The sequence below is a fragment of the Coregonus clupeaformis genome, chromosome 13 (assembly GCF_020615455.1).
Source record: "Coregonus clupeaformis isolate EN_2021a chromosome 13, ASM2061545v1, whole genome shotgun sequence".
Lineage (NCBI taxonomy): Eukaryota > Metazoa > Chordata > Actinopteri > Salmoniformes > Salmonidae > Coregonus > Coregonus clupeaformis.
In genome coordinates, this window is record NC_059204.1 from 33,843,281 (window position 1) to 33,862,427 (window position 19,147).

The 19,147-nt window shown below is 47.2% G+C and overlaps 1 protein-coding gene across 6 annotated transcripts in view; it reads left to right on the forward strand.

Moving 5' to 3' along the window:
- Positions 1-19,147, forward strand: part of LOC121579180 (transcription factor COE1-A) — a 247,836-nt gene that overhangs the window by 12,818 nt on the left and 215,871 nt on the right. For all 6 annotated transcript variants that reach the window (XM_041893538.2, XM_041893540.2, XM_041893543.2 and 3 more), the window contains exons 5-6: positions 5,367-5,440; positions 12,682-12,750. In XM_041893538.2, coding sequence (XP_041749472.2) covers positions 5,367-5,440; positions 12,682-12,750 — 143 coding nt within the window. The remainder of the gene's footprint in view (positions 1-5,366; positions 5,441-12,681; positions 12,751-19,147) is intronic.

Consider the following 19,147-nt stretch of genomic DNA (forward strand, 5'->3'; position numbering starts at 1 on the left):
GGCGGCCTGGGAAGAAAGGCTGCCATGCTCCTGGTGGCACGCTAACAGATGACGCTAACAGAGTGGGAAGTGCGTTTCCACATATTTATAGCAACTTGTTTACACGCCTTAGATTTCAGCCGTCACATCAAAGCCAATGAGAAAAATGAAAAATTAAAAGTGTGCGGCGCGAGATTAAATATGTATTAAAAGGCACATGAAGGCAACATGTTTGTTAATGCACCGGGTGCATCACATTGTTGTTAGCACAGGATGGGTGTGAATGTCATGTACGTGCTACATCGACGGTAGAGGTGAAGGGAGCATATTTCGTTTTTATGGACTGTGGACTTGAAAGATTGAAAGACATGGTTGAATCACACCTACAGTCAAATGTCATGATGCAGTAGGTCGACTTTATAAAATAACCTACCTGATACAAACTGCACTTCTCCAGACAGATTCTCTCCTAATTAGAATTCCGGATGTGTCAGAAGCTGTATAAAATATTAAGACACCAAACACTTCAACGACACTAACAAACCAGACAAAGGGCTATTCATCTCTTCTATGAGACATTTCCTGCTGTTGGGAGGCTATACGATAGAGTTGGATATTCAGCCTTGTTCAGGATTATATTGTGGTAGTAGTAGTGACTAGTGGGGGAATGTTCCTAAGGCTGAGGCCCAGGTCTGGAGGTCTGGACGATATGGGGCTGATTGCCTGGACACAGTCCCTCAGCACCCTCTCTTGGTGGGGATAATTGAAGTTGTCACTTAGCAACTCCTGTTTTTAAAACCGAACTGAAAGACAAGCCAAAAATACCACTGTGTTATTTATGTTTTGTGTTAATGAGTTTGCGTCCTCACCGCTGCTCTGTGTACTTCCTGTTTTTTTCTGCTTGTGACAGAGAAAAAATGCAGCCATGTTTTTCAGCACTATTAACTTAGCATTTTCACATATTTACTGAACATGGTGAAAAACATAAACTCAGAGTGAGAGGTTTTCAATGATTTTGACAAACTCTTGGCATCCCCCAGCGAAGGACTCTGGATCTTTAATCTTTATTTTTCTATTTGCAGAGGATACACATTATTTCATGACTGTATATTTCTATAAGTTCGTCTGTCATGATAGAGCTAATGTTTTTTCTGCTGGAGGACAGGACATTGAACAAGGCCTAGTTGTGCTCAGTAAAGATATGACCTGGAAGTTGAGAGCAGTGTATTGCTAGCCTGCAGACATTGATGCATGCGGTGATGTTTTAGAAGACCTCGGCCCTTTATTCTCTCAAAGTGAAACCTAAAGGAACAAGTCATTTTCATAGTCACCCTGACTGCAGAGTAGCTGTGGAGCAGGCTTGTTTTTCACTAGGTGTTACGAGGGAATGGATCATTTTAACACAATATCTACACCTGCACATGAGGCTGCTGATGGGAGTGTCGTGTGGCTGCTGTGCCGACTCCATGCGGCGACTGCTTTGCCGTCAAAGAGAGCTTTGCCGGCACTGGGACAACGTGTTGTCGGGTTATGGGAGGGTGACAACAAAGCTGAGGCATTTTGGAAGAGGTGTAGGCTGGACCAGATGGTGTGCCACTCTCCAGTCTGGCATCCCAACTGCTCGCCCACACCTCCCCTCCCCTCTTCTCTCCTCCCTCTTACCGCCCCCACCGCCACCGCCATGGGCATGGGGTTTACACGCTAGAGTAGATCGACTGAGACCATTACACTCCTCCTACAAGGCAGACATTGGCAGAAATCCGCGAGCAGCTAGCGCCCTCCTCACTGTTAACAACAGAGAGAGGTGAAAGCAAAGCAGGCAGAGAGACACAGCCCTTTCCAGTATATGTCAAGCGCTCTGCACGATGAGTCATGAATATTCAAGCCCAGAGAGAAAATAATTTTCCGGAAAATAACACAACATTCCCAGTTCCCACTGCACTCATAAAGCACCAAGCATCTCAGTCCACTTTCCTTAAAACATGGCCAGGAGTAGCATATTCAAAATTACGTCTTATGCATCCCTGTGGTTTTAACGAGTCACAGTGTGAATCAAACACTACATGACCAAAAGTATGTGGACACCTGCTCGTCGAACATCTCATTCCATAATCATGGGCATTAATATGGAGTTTGTCCCCCCTTTGCTGCTATAACAGCCTCCACTCTTTCCACTAAATGTTGGAACATTGCTGCACGGACTTGCTTCCATTCAGCCACAAGATCATTAGTGAGGTCGGCCACTGATGTTGGGCGATTAGGCCTGGCTCAAAGTTGGCATTCCAATTCATCCCAAAGGTGTTTGATGGGGTTGAGGTCAGGGCTCTGTGCAGGCCAGTGAAGTTCTTCCACACCGATCTCGACAAACCATTTCTGTATGGACCTCGCTTTGTGCACGGGAACATTGTCATGCTGAAACAGGAAAGGGCCTTCCCAAACTGTTGCCACAAAGTTGGAAGCACAGAATCGTCTAGAATGTCATCGTATGCTGTAAGATTTCCCTTCACTGGAACTAAGGGGCCTAGCCCAAACCATGAAAAACAGCCCCAGACCATGATTCCTTCTCCACCAAACTTTACAGTTGGCACTATGCATTGGGGCAGGTAGTGTTCTCCTGGCATCCGCCAAAAGCAGATTCGTTGGTTGGACTGCCAGATGGTGAAGCGTGTTTCATCACTCCAGAGAACGCGTTTCCATTGCTCCAGAGTCCAATGGCGGCGAGCTTTACACAACTCCAGCCAACGCTTGGCATTGTGCATGGTGATCTTAGGCTTGTGTGTGGCTACTCGGCCATGGAAACCCATTTCATGAAGTTCCAGGCGAACAGTTATTGTGCTGACGTTGCTTCCAGAGGCAGTTTGGAACTCTGTAGTGAGTGTTGCAACCGAGAACAGACGATTTCTACGCGCTGCGCGCTTCAGCACTCGGCGGTCCCATTCTGTGAGCTTGTGTGGCCTACCACTTCGCAGCTGAGTCGTCTTTGCTCCTAGACGTTTCCACTTCACAATAACAGCATTTAGTTGACCGGGGCAGCTCTAGCAGGGCAGAAATGTGACTTGTTGGAAAGGTGGCATCCTATGACAGTGCCACGTTAAAAGTCACTGAGCTTTTCAGTAAGGCCATTCTACTGCCAATGTTTGTCTATGGAGATTGCATGGCGGTGTGGTCAAGTTTATACACTTGTTAGCAACGGGTGTGGCTGAAATAACCGAATCAACTAATTTGAAGGGGTGTCCACATACTTTTGTATATATAGTATAGAGTCACAGTGTGAGCACTGACAGTGTGAGCTCTTCTCCTCTCTCTTCTCAGCTCCTCTCTCTTCTCAGCCCCTCTCTGCTCTCTTCTCAGCTCCTCTCCGCTCTCTTCTCAGCTCCTCTCCGCTCTCTTCTTAGCTCTTCTCCTCTCTTTTCTCAGCTCCTCTCCTCTCTCTACTCAGCTCCTCTCCGCTCTCTTCTCAGCTCCTCTCCTCTCTCTTCTCAGCTCCTCTCCGCTCTCTTCTCAGCTCCTCTCCTCTCTCTTCTCAGCACCTCTCCGCTCTCTTCTCAGCTCCTCTCTCTTCTCAGCTCCTCTCTCTTCTCAGCTCTTCTCCTCTCTCTTCTCCTCTCTCTTCTCAGCTCCTCTCCTCTCTCTTCTCAGCTCCTCTCCTCTCTCTTCTCAGCTCCTCTCTGCTCTCTTCTCAGCTCCTCTCCTCTCTCTTCTCAGCTCCTCTCCTCTCTCTTCTCAGCTCCTCTCCGCTCTCTTCTCAGCTTCTCTCCTCTCTCTTCTCAGCTCCTCTCCGCTCTCTTCTCAGCTCCTCTCCTCTCTCTTCTCAGCTCCTCTCCGCTCTCTACTCAGCTCCTCTCCTCTCTCTTCTCAGCTCCTCTCCGCTCTCTACTCAGCTCCTCTCCGCTCTCTTCTCAGCTCCTCTCCGCTCTCTTCTCAGCTCCTCTCCGCTCTCTTCTCAGCTCTTCTCCGCTCTTTTCTCAGCTCTTCTCCTCTCTTTTCTCAGCTCCTCTCTCTTCTCAGCTCCTCTCCACTCTCTTCTCAGCTCCTCTCCTCTCTTTTCTCAGCTCCTCTGCTCTCGTTACATAATGTTCCAGTCTGCAGCACTGTGGGAAGCCAGGACCCTGGATGGCCCCTTCCTTCCCTCCCACCCGGACAGAAATATCGGACAGGTCCCGCAGATTTCCCACGACACACGCTGCTATTCATTAAACATCCCCCGGCCAGAGGCAGTAAATACTACATTAAGCTCTTAGGGCCGCTCTGTGTGTTTTTGTGTTGTTCAAGTGGAATCTGTTCTTTTAAATTCCAGGGAGGGAGGTAGCGAGAGAGAGAGGGTGTTGGTAGTGGTGGTGGGGCAGGGAGGAGAGGGCATGATGTTCTTTGACTGGAAAAGGAGATTTAGCATTCCAACAGTCCTTTTACATTTGTGGACTGTTTATAATCTGTATGGAGTAATGGGTAGCACAATAGCTAAGGATAATGTCCATCAGTGTAGTGTTCTGTGTTGAATCCAAGTCTTACGTGGGAAATGAAAAGCCACATTTGTTTCCAATGATCAGCTGAGTGTCATGTATATGTTTCAGACAGACAGAGCAGTGGGCTCCAGCCCCCAATCAAGTCTGCATTCCAAATTTCACCCTATTCCTTAGATAGTGTATTAATTTTGAGCAGAGTCCTTTAGGCCCTGGTCAAATGCAATGCGCTATGTTATGGAATAGGGTGCCATTTGGGACACAACCCATGTTACAGAGAGACAGGAAGTCATATTTCCATCAGCACTAACAGCCCTGTTTGGCTGGACCACAGCACGCTCTAAAACGCCCTGGAACGGCAGTGAGAATACATACTTGGTTATTACAAATGTGGTGATATGTTGTCACACAAGGAAAATAAATGTTAACCAAAATCAGGCAACATGCTGATGTGGAGTCTTTGGACCAGAAACGGAACAGAACCGAGCAGGCTAGAAGTTAAAGCCCAATGCTTTAAGAGCATCATACGTTCATCTTGGTAGCTTCTCAGGATTTTATTTTCTTAGCATGCATAAAGTGACGTTGGATAAATATTACAGGGCTCGTCTGTAAAAGAGACCTAGATCTCAGCATGACTCTCTGACAAAATAAAGGTGAAATAAATAAATCAATGCTCCTATTCTAATATGTCTGATGAGTGACTAAGTCAAGTGAGAGCCAGGTCCCATAATGTTTCAATAGAGACTGATGTGATCTCTGTGTGGAGGGAGATGTTACCAGACGTGATCCAGACCACAGTTGGAACTACCTCTCTCTCCAGGGCAGATCTAGTGGGCCTCTGTGATGACCAGTACCAACCCAACCTCGCTACAAAAAACTAATCCTCAACCTGTTTCTAATATCATATTTTCCCCCCTCCTTCTGCAGGCCATTGTTTATGAAGGGCAAGACAAGAACCCTGAGATGTGCCGAGTGTTACTGACACACGAGATCATGTGCAGGTAAGAAGAGGAAGCTCTGATGCTCTGCTTCTCCTCCTGTCTGCTCCTACAATATACTACACTATACTACACTATACTACACTATACTACACTACACTATACTACACTACACTACACTATACTACACTATACTACAATATACTACACTATACTACACTATACTACACTATACTACACTATACTACACTATACTACACTATACTACACTCAGGGGTGGATTGGCCATCTGACAGTTCTGGCAAATGCCAGATGGGCTGGACCATTTATTTGTTGGGTGGGCTGGTCAAAATTGACACACCAAAATATGTGTTTTTTTATATAAAAAAATACAATGAAAAAGGTGACATGGGCCTATTAAGATTTATTTTTAAAGTTTCTCTGTTATACTAATCAATAATGAGCCTTTGGCGGATCAGTGGGCCTTTGGCGGATCGGCCCCCCTACCAAGATGGGACGGCCCTGTTTTCTGTTAGGCTGAGCTGAGGTCACGCAAACTCACATTCAAAGTCAAACACGGCATCAGCAAAGACACCTGCTCCAACTCTGTCATAAGTTAGACAGCCAAGATCATGGATGGTAAAAAACAGAAAGGGTGCTACAAATGTAGAACGAGCACATTCTACATTGTCACTTCACTCAAAACGTCCTATTTTTTGGGCTGCTAAAACCATGATTTGGTCAAACAGTAAAGTGCATTATCCTCATGATTCCTGTAATGAAAGTGTCTGTCCCTGTGCCCTCGCTGGGGCCTGCTGCTGTGACAAGTGCGCCACTCCCCTCTACCCCCATTTGCTCGAGAGAACATTTCAAATGCAATTGTGGGTAAAACAAAAAGCTTTTGAAGTTTTGTCCTTTTGTCCCCAGTTTTCTGGAGGTATCATTTGTATTTCTCAACTAAATATTCAACTCAATAGCAGCTATTTTACAACTAAGGTATTTGATATGGCTTTGAGTTATGGAGTGGCCCGCACGCGAAATGCGCACCGGCCATTGCCAGTGCATAGGCCTATAGGTCTCATGGGTAGGAGGCTACAACTGTAAAGTGTTTTTAGGACATAAAATGTACTGTTGGATGAATATATGGCTACTAGCAGTGGGTATTATATTTAGAGTTAGCAATCTAGTTAATATGTTTTGAGTTTCCACTTCCTCAGGTGTTGAACCCCAAATGAATTAGCCTATGATATTAGTTAGTGCACATAAAGATGTAATTCATCTCGATTGAACAAAAAAGGCTGGTGTGGATAAAATGCCAGGGCCGAATTCTTGTCCCAGTCCGCCCCTGACTACACTATACTACACTACGCTATGCTCCGCTACACTTCTCAACCATAGATGTACAGTACGTTCATAGTGTTGTCTACACTGATAGCAAGGCCTCACCATGCAGTGTACATGGCAGTTGTCTCATCCAGGCTCAACCTCACTGCAGCTAAGCAGGTCACCCCTCCCTGCAGAAGAGGGGGAATGAGAAAGAGGGAAAGTATAGGAAGATGAGTTTTGCTATCAAATGTTGTACCTTTAATTAAAATCAAAAGATGAATTTGCTTGGAACTGGGTTGTGAGGATAGACTCTTTCCTTTTTATAGAGGCATTTGAACAGTTCTCTTCTCTCTCCCCCTAAAAATACCTCTCTGATGCCTGGTTAATTAGGACATGCAGAAACTCATTACTCAATTTGAATTCTCCTGTTGTTCAGCTGCTAACAAATGGGCATTCCCTATCATTGTGACTGTGAAATATATGCAGGACGTATATATATATATATATATATACATACACACACACACACACACACACACACACACACAGAAAGACACACACCCACAAAAACAAAGACACACTCCTCTCGTACTCATATTTAAAACAGAAGTTAAGTTATTCTCTGACATTTCTTCAGAACAAGGTTAACTTTTACTCTTTAATTTGGGATAGTCACATGATTAATAGTAGTATTAGAAATGTACAATTATTATACAATATGCTTTTTAGTACGGGGTTTTGAGCCTAAATTTGACCCATCATTACATGCCACCACCACAGTCGTACAGTATAACCATTTCCCATAACTCTACAGTGTTGGGTTGAGGCCCATAGCTCTACAGTGTTGGGTTGAGGCCCATAGCTCTAAAGTGTTGGGTTGAGGCCCATAGCTCTACAGTGTTGGGTTGAGGCCCATAACTCTAAAGTGTTGGGTTGAGGCCCATAGCTCTACAGTGTTGGGTTGAGGCCCATAGCTCTAACGTGTTGGGTTGAGGCCCATAGCTCTAAAGTGTTGGGTTGAGGCCCATAGCTCTACAGTGTTGGGTTGAGGCCCATAGCTCTACAGTGTTGGTTTGAGGCCCATAGCTCTAAAGTGTTGGGTTGAGGCCCATAGCTCTACAGTGTTGGGTTGAGGCCCATAGCTCTACAGTGTTGGGTTGAGGCCCATAGCTCTACAGTGTTGGGTTGAGGCCCATAGCTCTAGAGTGTTGGGTTGAGGCCCATAGCTCTACAGTGTTGGGTTGAGGCCCATAGCTCTACAGTGTTGGGTTGAGGCCCATAGCTCTACAGTGTTGGGTTGAGGCCCATAGCTCTTAAGTGTTGGGTTGAGGCCCATAGCTCTACAGTGTTGGGTTGAGGCCCATAACTCTACAGTGTTGGGTTGAGGCCCAGTCTGAGAGACCCAACCATGGAGATGTTGATGCATCAGACAGTGATTTTTGGGATGCCAGTCCAATGTGTCCCGAACCACTCCTCAAGTCTCTCCCCCAGTCCCTCCCCTCCCCCAACCCCTTCCCCAGTCCCTCTCCTCCCCCAGCCCCTCCCCCAGTACCTCCCCCAGCCCCTTCCCAGTCCCTTCCTCAGCCCCTCCCCCACTCTCATTCCCTCCCCTAGTCCCACTCTCAGTCCCACTCTCAGTCCCACTCTCAGTCCTACTCTCAATCCCACTCTCAGTCCCACTCTCAGTCCCACTCTCCGTCTCAGTCCCACTCTCAGTCCCACTCTCAGTCCCACTCTCCGTCTCAGTCCCACTCCCACTCTCCGGCTCAGTCCCACTCCCACTCCCACTCTCTGTCTCAGTCTCAGTCTCAGTCTCTGTCTCTGTCTCTGTCTATGTCTCTGTCTCTGTCTCTGTCTCTGTCTATGTCTCTGTCTCTGTCTCTCTCTCTGTCTGTCTCTGTCTCATGGATGGAGATGTGCTGATTCTGCACTGGAGGTTCAAACAGTCTCAATTATAAGCAGAACATTTGTCTGGTCACCATTAATCAGTACTGCTAATTGCCGTTCACCACCATTAGCCATATGGTGCCAAGCCAGCTTGCAACCATGGGACATACACTAAGAGCTTAGTCCTTTCATTTTACAAACTCATTAACGGGCTAGAATGAGCTTTCCAACGCTTTTATAAAAGAGACACATACATGTATTTAAGGTCATATTACATTTTATGTGGACCAACAAAAAAGTTATTTCCAAATGAGATTCACTAATTAAACAAATTGGGATTTAGTGTTTTGGTTTTAGGCGAGAGCCGGTGAGCTGAAATAACTTGTCATGGTGTTGAGTAAATACATAGGGTTAGAGGGCCTGGTGTGGTAGCAGTGTCCTCACAGCGACAGCCATCACTACATCCTGTTAATTACATGAGGCGATTTAGATTTAATTTCTTCAAAAGCTGCGGCAGGAAGGAAGCATTGAGATTAAAGATGTGATTTCCTTTGGATGTCCTGCGGGAGCGAATGGAAGTTAACAGGAAAATAAAATATCCCCCTCAACAAAGCTGGTGAAGGCATGTACTAATTAGCATAATTTTTGTTGGAGGAAGGGGAGAGGGTAATGGGTGACAGTAGTGGTGGTGGGGGGGGGAATAAAATCCTGTCTCCCATGGGTGCTGCCTGATGATTGGATTGCAGGGAAACCACTAATCAGTGCTAAAGTCACTCCCCCCCCCTCCCCCTCCCCAAGCCTCACTCTATTCTGATCTAATGGGACCACACTGTGACCCAGTTCAGAGAGTCGCACAGAAATGAGAGCAAGGGAGAGACAGAGGAGGGAGGCCAAAGGAGCGACAGAAAAGCGAGAGGGGAAAAAAGAAAGAAAGAAAGAAAGAAAGAAAGAAAGAAAGAAGAAAGAAAGAAAGAACAAGATGTTATTTACATTTACATTTACGTCATTTAGCAGACGCTCTTATCCAGAGCGACTTACAAATAGGTGCATTCACCTTATAGCCAGTGGGATAACCACTTTACAATGTTTTTTTTGTTGTTGTTTTTTTTAGGGGGGGTTGGAGTAAATGGGGGGTAGAAGGATTACTTTATCCTATCCCAGGTATTCCTTAAAGAGGTGGAGTTTCAAATGTCTCCGGAAGGGAAATTATTTGACTTGCTCTCATTTGTTCACTACACCAGCAGTGTATTTTCACATACAGTAGCTCTACCCACAGGCCTTAGTCAGTCACAATGTACTCCTGCTGACTACATAGATGTTTCTGCACCCAGCAGGCCTGTCTTTCTGTTGTGCACTGCACTCCCCACATGTGATTCAGATACGCTGACTTACCCTCCTGCTGTACAATACCTCTGAGCCACAATATGAGTGATTGATGGAACTGATCGATCCGTCCAGCCAAACGGATGTGGCAGAAGGCTGAGAGGGGAAGAGGGAGAGAGGGTTGGAGAGGGGGATGAGGTAAGAGAGAGGATGGAGAGATAGAGGGTTGGAGAGGGGGATGAGGTAAGAGAGAGGATAGAGAGATAGAGGGATGGAGAGGGGGATGAGGTAAGAGAGAGGATGGAGAGATAGAGGGATGGAGAGGGGATGAGGTAAGAGAGAGGATAGAGAGATAGATGGTTGGAGAGGGGGATTAGGTAAGAGAGAGGATGGAGAGATAGAGGGATGGAGAGGGGATGAGGTAAGAGAGAGGATAGAGAGATAGATGGTTGGAGAGGGGGATTAGGTAAGAGAGAGGATGGAGAGATAGAGGGATGGAGGGGGGGATAGGCTGACCCAGTGCACAGGGGAGCCCTGTAGAAGGGAGACAATGCCTTGGGTTTTATGTGACAGGCCTGTCCCCAGCCCCATTCAACACCCCACTGCCATCTGTGCACTGGAAACATGAGCTGGGAGTCTCTCCAAGCTGCTCCTCTTCCCCCTGCAGCCCCCCTCCCTCACTGCCTGTCTCCAGCTCCCAACCACCTCACCCGGGGGGGGTGGACCACCTCGCAGGCAAAACATTTTAGTGGTCCCCCTTTTGACGGCAGAGAGAGTTTTAAAGGGGCAGTGCAATTAAGAACGTGATTTTCCAGTTTAAAAAAAATGATATTTCCACACTATGGGGTCGAAATAACAATCTGAAATTGTGAAAATTATGGTTACACCTTTTTTTGTGTAAGAGCTGTTTTTGAAAAATGCCTGGAATTTCATGTTGTTCAGCTGGGAAGGAGTTTTTGGCCCAGATCATGATGTCATAATCTGATCGTATTAATCATAATAGACCAATTACAGTTTATTTGGGTAAGGGGGTGAGCTCTATGAGCCAATCAGGGCTGTGTATGTAAATATATTGAAATTTTTGTCCTAACTTCACACGATCAGACGGAGCATTTCATTGGCCCAAAGAGGCTCAGGGAATAAATTATTTTATTTTCATTAAATAAACACACACAGTGATTTATTAGACATATACTGATGATTAAAAACATTTAATTAAAAAGACTGCATGGTGGCTTTAAAGTACATTTCCTGCAATTTTGCCATGGGGCTTAGATGAAATGTTTCAATTATATAACTATTTTGATGCAATTCTACTCATTTTGCAATGGGGTGGAGAGAAAAATGTGCAGTTTTACAGCTAATTTCCTGCAATTCTACACATTTTGCAATGGGGTGGAGGGAGATTTTTTTAGTTGTAAAGTTATTTTCCTGAAATTCTAAAAAATCTACCGTGAGGTATGCCATGTTAATATGATATCTGAGTGAGAGTGGCTAACAAAATGAATGTGGGCCCCCTGGAGGTCAGGGCCCCTGGAGGTGAGGGCCCCTGGAGGTGAGGGCCCCTGGAGGTCAGGGCCCCTGGAGGTCAGGCCCCCTGGAGGTCAGGGCCCCTGGAGGTCAGGGCCCCTGGAGGTCAGGGCCCCCTGGAGGTCAGGCCCCCTGGAGGTCAGGGCCCCTGGAGGTCAGGGCCCCTGGAGGTCAGGGCCCCCTGGAGGTCAGGGCCCCTGGGCACATGGCCTTCATGCCCAGTCGGTTATTGGGCCATGATTAGATGTTTAGATGGCTGGCTAGACTAATTTACCAATGTAAAACATGTTAGCTGACATGGGTTAATTGAGTGACTGTCAGTGACTGACATAACAAGAGAAAAACTGCTGATGCATAACCAAATTTCGAAATTGCACCTAATGTATTCTACTATTCTAACTCTCAACAGTAAGTTGAGACCCTGACTGAGTTCCTAAAAAAATATATTATAAGAAAATCATTTATAGATTGACCTCAAACCTACTCCCTACCCTCTACCCCATTGGTCCCCCTTCCAGCTCATGATGGACACCTTTGTCAGAGCGAGGCAGGGGAGAGGGTGTCAGGTTAGAAGTGAACAGACAATGTTTGACCCAAGATGGTGAAGTGAAAGGGAGAGTGAGAGGGAGGGGGGTGATTACCTGCTACCTGCCTCAGGTGACACTAGGGGTGCTCTCACCCCCCCCCCCCAGACACACAGACAGGTGTTCTACAGGTGACAAAGGGCTGGGTGGGCCCGGGAAAGTCTTAGTTCAGTCTTCAGAACAGGACCCACCTTTCCCTTTATCCTGTGGAGGTATGGGCATGGGCCTAGCTGAAGCAGCTCTCCCTGAAACATGGGTGTGTTTCTCTTTCTAACCCCCCCCGCTCCCCTCTCTCCCTCTCCCCTCTCTCCCTCTCTACACTCTCTCCTTCTCTCCCTCTCTCCCCTCTCTCCCTCTCTCCCTCTCTCCTTCTCTCCCTCTCCCCTCTCTCCCTCTCTCCCCTCTCCCTCTCCCTCTCTCCTCTCTCCTCTCTCCTCTCTCCCCTCTCTCCCTCTCTCCCTCTCTCCTCTTTCCCTCTCTCCCTCTCTCCTCTCTCTCTCCCCTCTCTGCCCTCTCTCCTTCTCTCCCTCTCTCCCCTCTCTCCCTCTCTCCTTCTCTCCCTCTCTCCCCTGTCTCCCTCTCTCCCTCTCTCCTTCTCTCCCTCTCTCCCCTCTCCCTCCCCCTCTCCCTCTCTCCCCTCTCTGTGCCCCTCAGCCGCTGCTGTGACAAGAAGAGCTGTGGCAACCGCAACGAGACCCCTTCTGACCCCGTCATCATCGACAGGTACCGTCACACACTCCTCCACATGCTCAACTACTCCTACTGTGACCGCATTGTGTGTGTTTGTGTGTGTTTCTGTGTGTGTGTGTGTGTGTGTGTGTATTACCTCCTATGAGGCTGCTGATGCAGTGAGGGAACAGTATGAGGTTTAGGGTTGGAACAGTCAGCATTTGTATCTGGTGTGGTTTGGCTCAGAGTCTATCCATCCTATGGTTCTATTTGTACAGTTTACTGTGAGTACTACAGTGAGTACTACAGTGAGTACTACAGTGAGTACTACAGTGTATGTGGAGTGATCAGGGTCCACAGTGTGTGCTCCTCCACAGTGAGGGAGAACGAGGGGAGGCTGTCCTCTCCTCACCGCTCCCCTTAATAAAACCCACATGGATAATGGACTGTGAAACAATAGCTGCCAAAGTGCCTGGAGCCCCCTCCCTCCCTCCCTCCCTCCCTCCCTCCCTCTCTCCCTCCCTCCCTCCCTCCCTCCCTCCCTCCCTCCCTCTCCTTCCCTCATGCCTCCAGGGCACCTAAACACAGGCCTTCTCTCTTCTACTCTGTGTATGTATCTGTCTCAGCTGGCTGGACAGGAGTCTTCAGACCTGGGCGTCCCATATAGCCTTACTGAGCTAATGTTATTGGACCATTACCAGGCCTGCTGGTAGTGGTGTTAGTCCCGGAGTACTGGAGATCAAATGGTTGTTGTTGTGTTGTCTGTGTTATGACGTCTATCTAACACAATAACCCTGGTTGTATTTACTCTGTTGATCTCCCAAACGACTGTATCTCAATGGCTGTGTGAGCTAATGTTGGCTGGATAGAGAGTAGTATTGAATAGTGTATTTCCACTACTGTCCCTCTCTACTCTCTGTGCCTATTCCCCTGACTGGGTCTGTCTGCCTGTCCTCTCTCTCTGTATTGTACTGTGGTTAGAAAGCATTGCTATCACAGCATGACTGCTCTGGAGACAGTGCTTACGGAGTAGAACTGGAACATACACGCCCCAGTTGGTTCTCTCCTCTCTCGTGGGCCTTCTCAAGGCAACACTGTCTCTTCAGGGGGATCCCACAAATTAAAACTGTCCAGAGAATTTATAACCAAATGGAAGAAAGCTGTTGATTTACACCCAACGGCGTTGCATTGGTTCACACCAGTTATTGTTTAGTGCCACGAGGCAGCTGGGGCTCATTTGTGAAGACAAAATGTTTCTGTACACTGCATGTACAGTATATTGTTGGAGTTCAGTATTTTCAGGCCAAACTCGCATGCCCGTATACACCCACACCCACACTTACACACGTCTTGCCCCTGAAAGGGGGATGGCAGCAGTGTGTGCTGTGGTAATGTAGTCACTGACCTGCGCTAGAGGAAGGACACAGATGCACATCAGCTCTCCCAGCGCCAGGAGAGGAGAGATGAGAAGTGGGCCCATACCTGGCTCACGTGTTCTGCCCCCCGCCCCCCAACCTCTCCTCTTCCCTCGCCGCCCAACGTTCCGCTTCGCTGGGCCACAAAGGGTCAGCGCTCCTAGGGGGCAGCTGGAACCCCCCGCCTCCCCTACCACCCTCACCCAGCCCCCTTCCTCCCCTCTCTACCGTCACACACCTTCAGACTTCAGTGAACAAACAGGGCTCAGATGACCATGGCCAGATGAACCCAGTAACTTCTGTTGAGCTCATCCTCTCTCACTGCCAGAACACTGCGGTTGTGTTTTTGACTGTTCAGTGCCTTATGCTTACAGGTGATACATCAAAACAAAGAAGTGCACTGGCCTCAGTACAATTCATATTGCTCTCCCAGCGCCTGTAAAATACTGTTATTTATTGAGTTTTGTGGGGGAAAGGGAATGTAGATGTTCATAGACTAATAAGACATTCAAAGAGGACCCAGGTGAATCTACTGGAAAATAACCATGGATCCCTTGTGGTGTGGCTGTCTCCTCTCCCTATGATGAGCCAGGCAGCCAGCCAGGCACATTGAGTCCATGGCTTAGGTGTGAGGTTATCATACCATCATACACATTTGTTCTCCTTTCTGTCACGCGCTCCTGCAGCACCGGAAAATGGGTCATGTGAAAACTGAAAAAAAGGAGAGAAAAAAAACCCAACCTGATTTTGGTCTGATGTGTTCTCTTGGCAGTTTGTTTTCCGTATTTGTTTTGGATGACGGCTCACAAACAGGCAGCTTGCCTTCGCTGATAGACACCATCTCAATAATGACTTATTATTTCCCCCCAGAATACATAATAAAAAATTAGAACTCCAGCTTGTATCTTCTTCCTTGTAGTTGTTTAGTTCAATAAATAAGGGCTCATTAGTGTGCTCTTGTCTTAGAGAGCAGATTCGATTTGCGGTGCTGTAATTAGCAGGGCTAGCGTTAGCTAATTCTCCTGGCTGAGAGAGAGAGAGAGAGAGAGAGAGAGAGAGAGAGAGAGAGAGAGAGAGAGAGAGAGAGAGAGAGAGAGAGAGAGAGAGAGAGAGAGAGAGAGAGAGAGAGAGAGAGAGAGAGAGAGAGAGAGAGAGAGAGAGAGAGAGAGAGAGAGAGAGAGAGGATCTGGGGGTGAGTGATTCACTAATTAAATCTCTCTCATAACACACCGGGATAGACTGCAGCTAATCCCCCGGAATAAATAAAAAAAATGCTAATGAAGCCTTATTATGTTGTTAAAAGAACAAATGTCATATTTACTGTGGTTTATTCCCTCTCATTTGTAAATACACAATATAAAGCATTGAGTTTTCAGTGGGAAAACATTTTTATTGCATTTGTTATCTGGGAGGAGGGCTGGTCTGTGTGTGAAGTCAGGTTACATTCATTTTCCTCTATCTGATTGAGGTTATCTACGAACACAGTATATAAAATGGAGGCCTTGTGCAGTGTATGTTACTATTTACTTGTTAGTGTGTGTGTGTGTGTGTGTGTGTGTGTGTGTGTGTCTGTGTGTGTGTGTGTGTGTGTGTCTGTGTGTGTGTGTCTGTGTGTGTGTGTCTGTGTGTGTGTCTGTGTCTGTGTGTGTGTGTGTGTGTGTGTGTGTGTGTGTGTGTGTGTGTGTGTGTGTGTGTGTGTCTGTGTGTGTCTGTGTGTGTCTGTGTGTGTGTGTGTGTGTGTGTGTGTGTGTGTGTGTGTCTGTGTGTGTGTCTGTGTGTGTATGCAGGGCTCTAAATAATAAATAATAATTGGTAGCACTGGTGCTCCTAACTGTCCGGGTGGCTGGTCTCAGACAATCCCTCAGGTGGAGAAGCCGGATGTGGAGGTCCTGGGCTGGCGTGGTTACACGTGGTCTGCGGTTGTAAAACCGGTTGGACATACTGCCAAATTCTCTAAAACGACATTGGTAGAGAAATTAACATTCAGTTCTCTGGCAACAGCTCTGGTGGACATTCCTGCAGTCAGCATGCCAATTGCACACTCCATCAAAACTTGAGACATCTGTGGCATTGTGTTGTGTGACAAAACTGCACATTTTAGAGTGGACTTTTATTGTCCCCAGCACAAGGTGCACTTGTGTATTGATCATGCTGTTTAATCAGCTTCTTGATATGCCACACCTGTCAGGTGGATGGATTATCTTGGCAAAGCGGAAATTCTTATTAACAGGGATGTAAACAAATTTGTACAAAACATTTGAGAGACATTAGCTTTTTGTGCATATGGAACATTTCTGAGATATTTTATTTCAGCTCATGAAACATGGGACCAAAACCTTACATGTTACGTTGATATTTTTGTTCAGTGTAGATAGCGATTAGCATTAGCAATTAGCTTTATAGGCGCTGCATGGTCAATTCAATGTCTACATTGGCCGTGCAGCATTTACGGCGATATGGCCTCTGCAGACGTCAGGGCATTCATACTTCTTGCGCTTCGCCGAGCAGCGCAGAGATGTTGTGAAGGAAGTTGTCAAGGAAGTATGTTTGTGTTTATACAGGACCTCCCGCCCCCACCTACCGTCAACCAATCATGTCATTGCGGAGCTATATGGAGCCCTCCGCATTGTTACAACATTTGAGAGGCGCACGGCGACGTGGTACGGAGCTCGATTTGGCCTCTGGAGGCTCCGCTATTGCGTCACAACATCCATTCGGCGCCTCAGACCACATTTTAAGATCAAGCATAAATTGGCTCTTAGTCACGTCAGCTTCCTCAGACTAACTCACGTTTTGCCAAGAAAGCAAGATAAACAAACTAATATTATAATAGAGAAAGCATGTGGATTCAAATTTAGAAGTAACGTGGAAAGTAATAAATAGCCTGTTGTTGTTTTGGAAGAATCTGTTAAGTGCATGCTGAGAGAAACAGACACAGCGTGGAGGAACTGTCTGTGTGTGTGCTGTGGGCCTGTTGAGTCGCAGGGGGTGGGGCTTCCGCCTGTTTTGTTTGAGCATTGTAGAGAAGAGTGTTGCGGCAAAATATTGTTACGCATTTAATTTATTTATTTGTCGCACAGTGCTCCCAAAATAAAACTCCAAGTCGCACAGAAAAATATTTGGTGGCACTTTAGAGGACTGTTTGTATGTATATCTAACTCCCTGTATAAGAGGAACTGCTCTCCCTGCTCTGCCATATGCTCCTCTCAATCAATCAATCACATTTATTTATAAAGCCCTTTTTACATCAGCAGATGTCACAAAGTGATTATACAGAAACCCAGCCTAAAACCCCAAACAGCAAGCAATGCAGATGCACGATGGCTAGGAAAAACTCTTCCTCCCTCCCTGTCTGTGCTGTGAACTCTCCGAGCCGCAGTCAGATTATTTTAAATACCTTAATCCTGCTCATTGACATGGACACAAAAGCCCACTGACATCTAATAGATGCTCTTCACTTTCCCCTTTTCCTCTGCTTCAGATGGGCTTCAGTTCAGATCTACCCTCCTCCCACTCTCCCCCTCCACCATCCTCCTCCCCCCACTCCCCCATCCCCCATCTACCCACCTCCTCCCCCCACTCTCCCCATCTACCCTCCATCCTCCTCCCCCCACTCTCCCCATCCACCCTCCACACTCCTCCTCCCCCTCTCCCCCATCCACCCTCCTCCCCCTCCTCCCCCCTCTCCCCCATCCACCCTCCTCATCCTCCTCCTCCTCCTCCTCCCCCACTCCCCCCATCCACCTTCCTCCTCCTCCTCCTCCCACTCCCCCCATCCACCCTCCACCCTCCTCCTAGTCCACTCAGCCCCATAGAGAGACCTCTATTGTCTGCTGCCTCGACTCACTCCACCCCTCCCTTCACTTGTTTTTCTGTTTGGAGAAAGCCTTAAGATGTCTATAAACACTTGTATCCCAAAGTGAGCTTTGATGGAACAGTTTCAAAGAGAATATTTATTGTGTGTGTGTGTCTGGTGTGTGTGTGTGTGTGTGTGTGTGTGTGCGTGCGTGCGTCCGTGCGTGTGTGTACTCTATTTACTGATTGTCTTATCTGGTCTGAAGGACGGCACGGTATCAGTACATCACAAGCCCAGTTCCTGTTGCTTCATTTGAGACATCTCAGTTTACACACACTCCATTATTCCCTGGTCTGGAGATCCTCCGGCTACAGCCCCAGCCCCATTTAGCCTCAGCCGCAGCCCCAAAGGAGGAATTGCTGCTCTGTCCTCCGCTCTGCTCTGCTCCGTGCATGCAGTGATGGTGAAGGCTCAGCTCAGCGAGCATGCTGGGAGATGTCAAGGCGGTCAGGGAGACTGCAGAAGATGGAATGTGAGAGTTTCCGTGGATACCGTGGGACTTCCTGTCCCCCTCCGTCCCTCCACCCCCTCCAGAAGCATTCTCAGCCCCTTTGGCTGGCCTGATCGCCACTCACGGACCAACATCTGGATTTATGCTCTCTAACCAAAATGGGAGAGAGAGAGAACTTTTGTGAGTGTAATGTTTACTGTTCATTTTTTTATTGTTTAATTCACTTGCTTTGGCAATGTAAACATATGTTTCCCATGCCAATAAAGCCCCTTAAATTGAATTGAATTGAGAGAGAGAGAGAGATAGAGAGAGAGAGAGAGAGAGAGAGAGAGAGAGAGAGAGAGAGAGAGAGAGAGAGAGAGAGAGAGAGAGAGAGAGAGAGAGAGAGAGAGAGAGAGCATTTGTGAGTTCGGTCTAGAACAGGGCTCTCCAACCCTGTTCCTAGAGAGCTACCCTCCTGTAGGTTTTCGCTCCAACCCCAGTTGTAACTACCCTGATTCAGTTTATCAACCAGCTAATTATTAGAATCAGGTGCGCTAGATTAGGGTTGGAGTGGAAAACCTACCGAACAGTAGCTCTCCGGGAACAGGATTGGAGAGCCCTGGTCTAGAACAAGTCAATAGGATCATTCAAACGGAGTCACTTTGCCCTCCAGTGTTTAATGGCATGCAGAGCATTGACTAAGGCTACAGGTTACACTGGTCTGGAGAAGACAATACTAAACAGAAA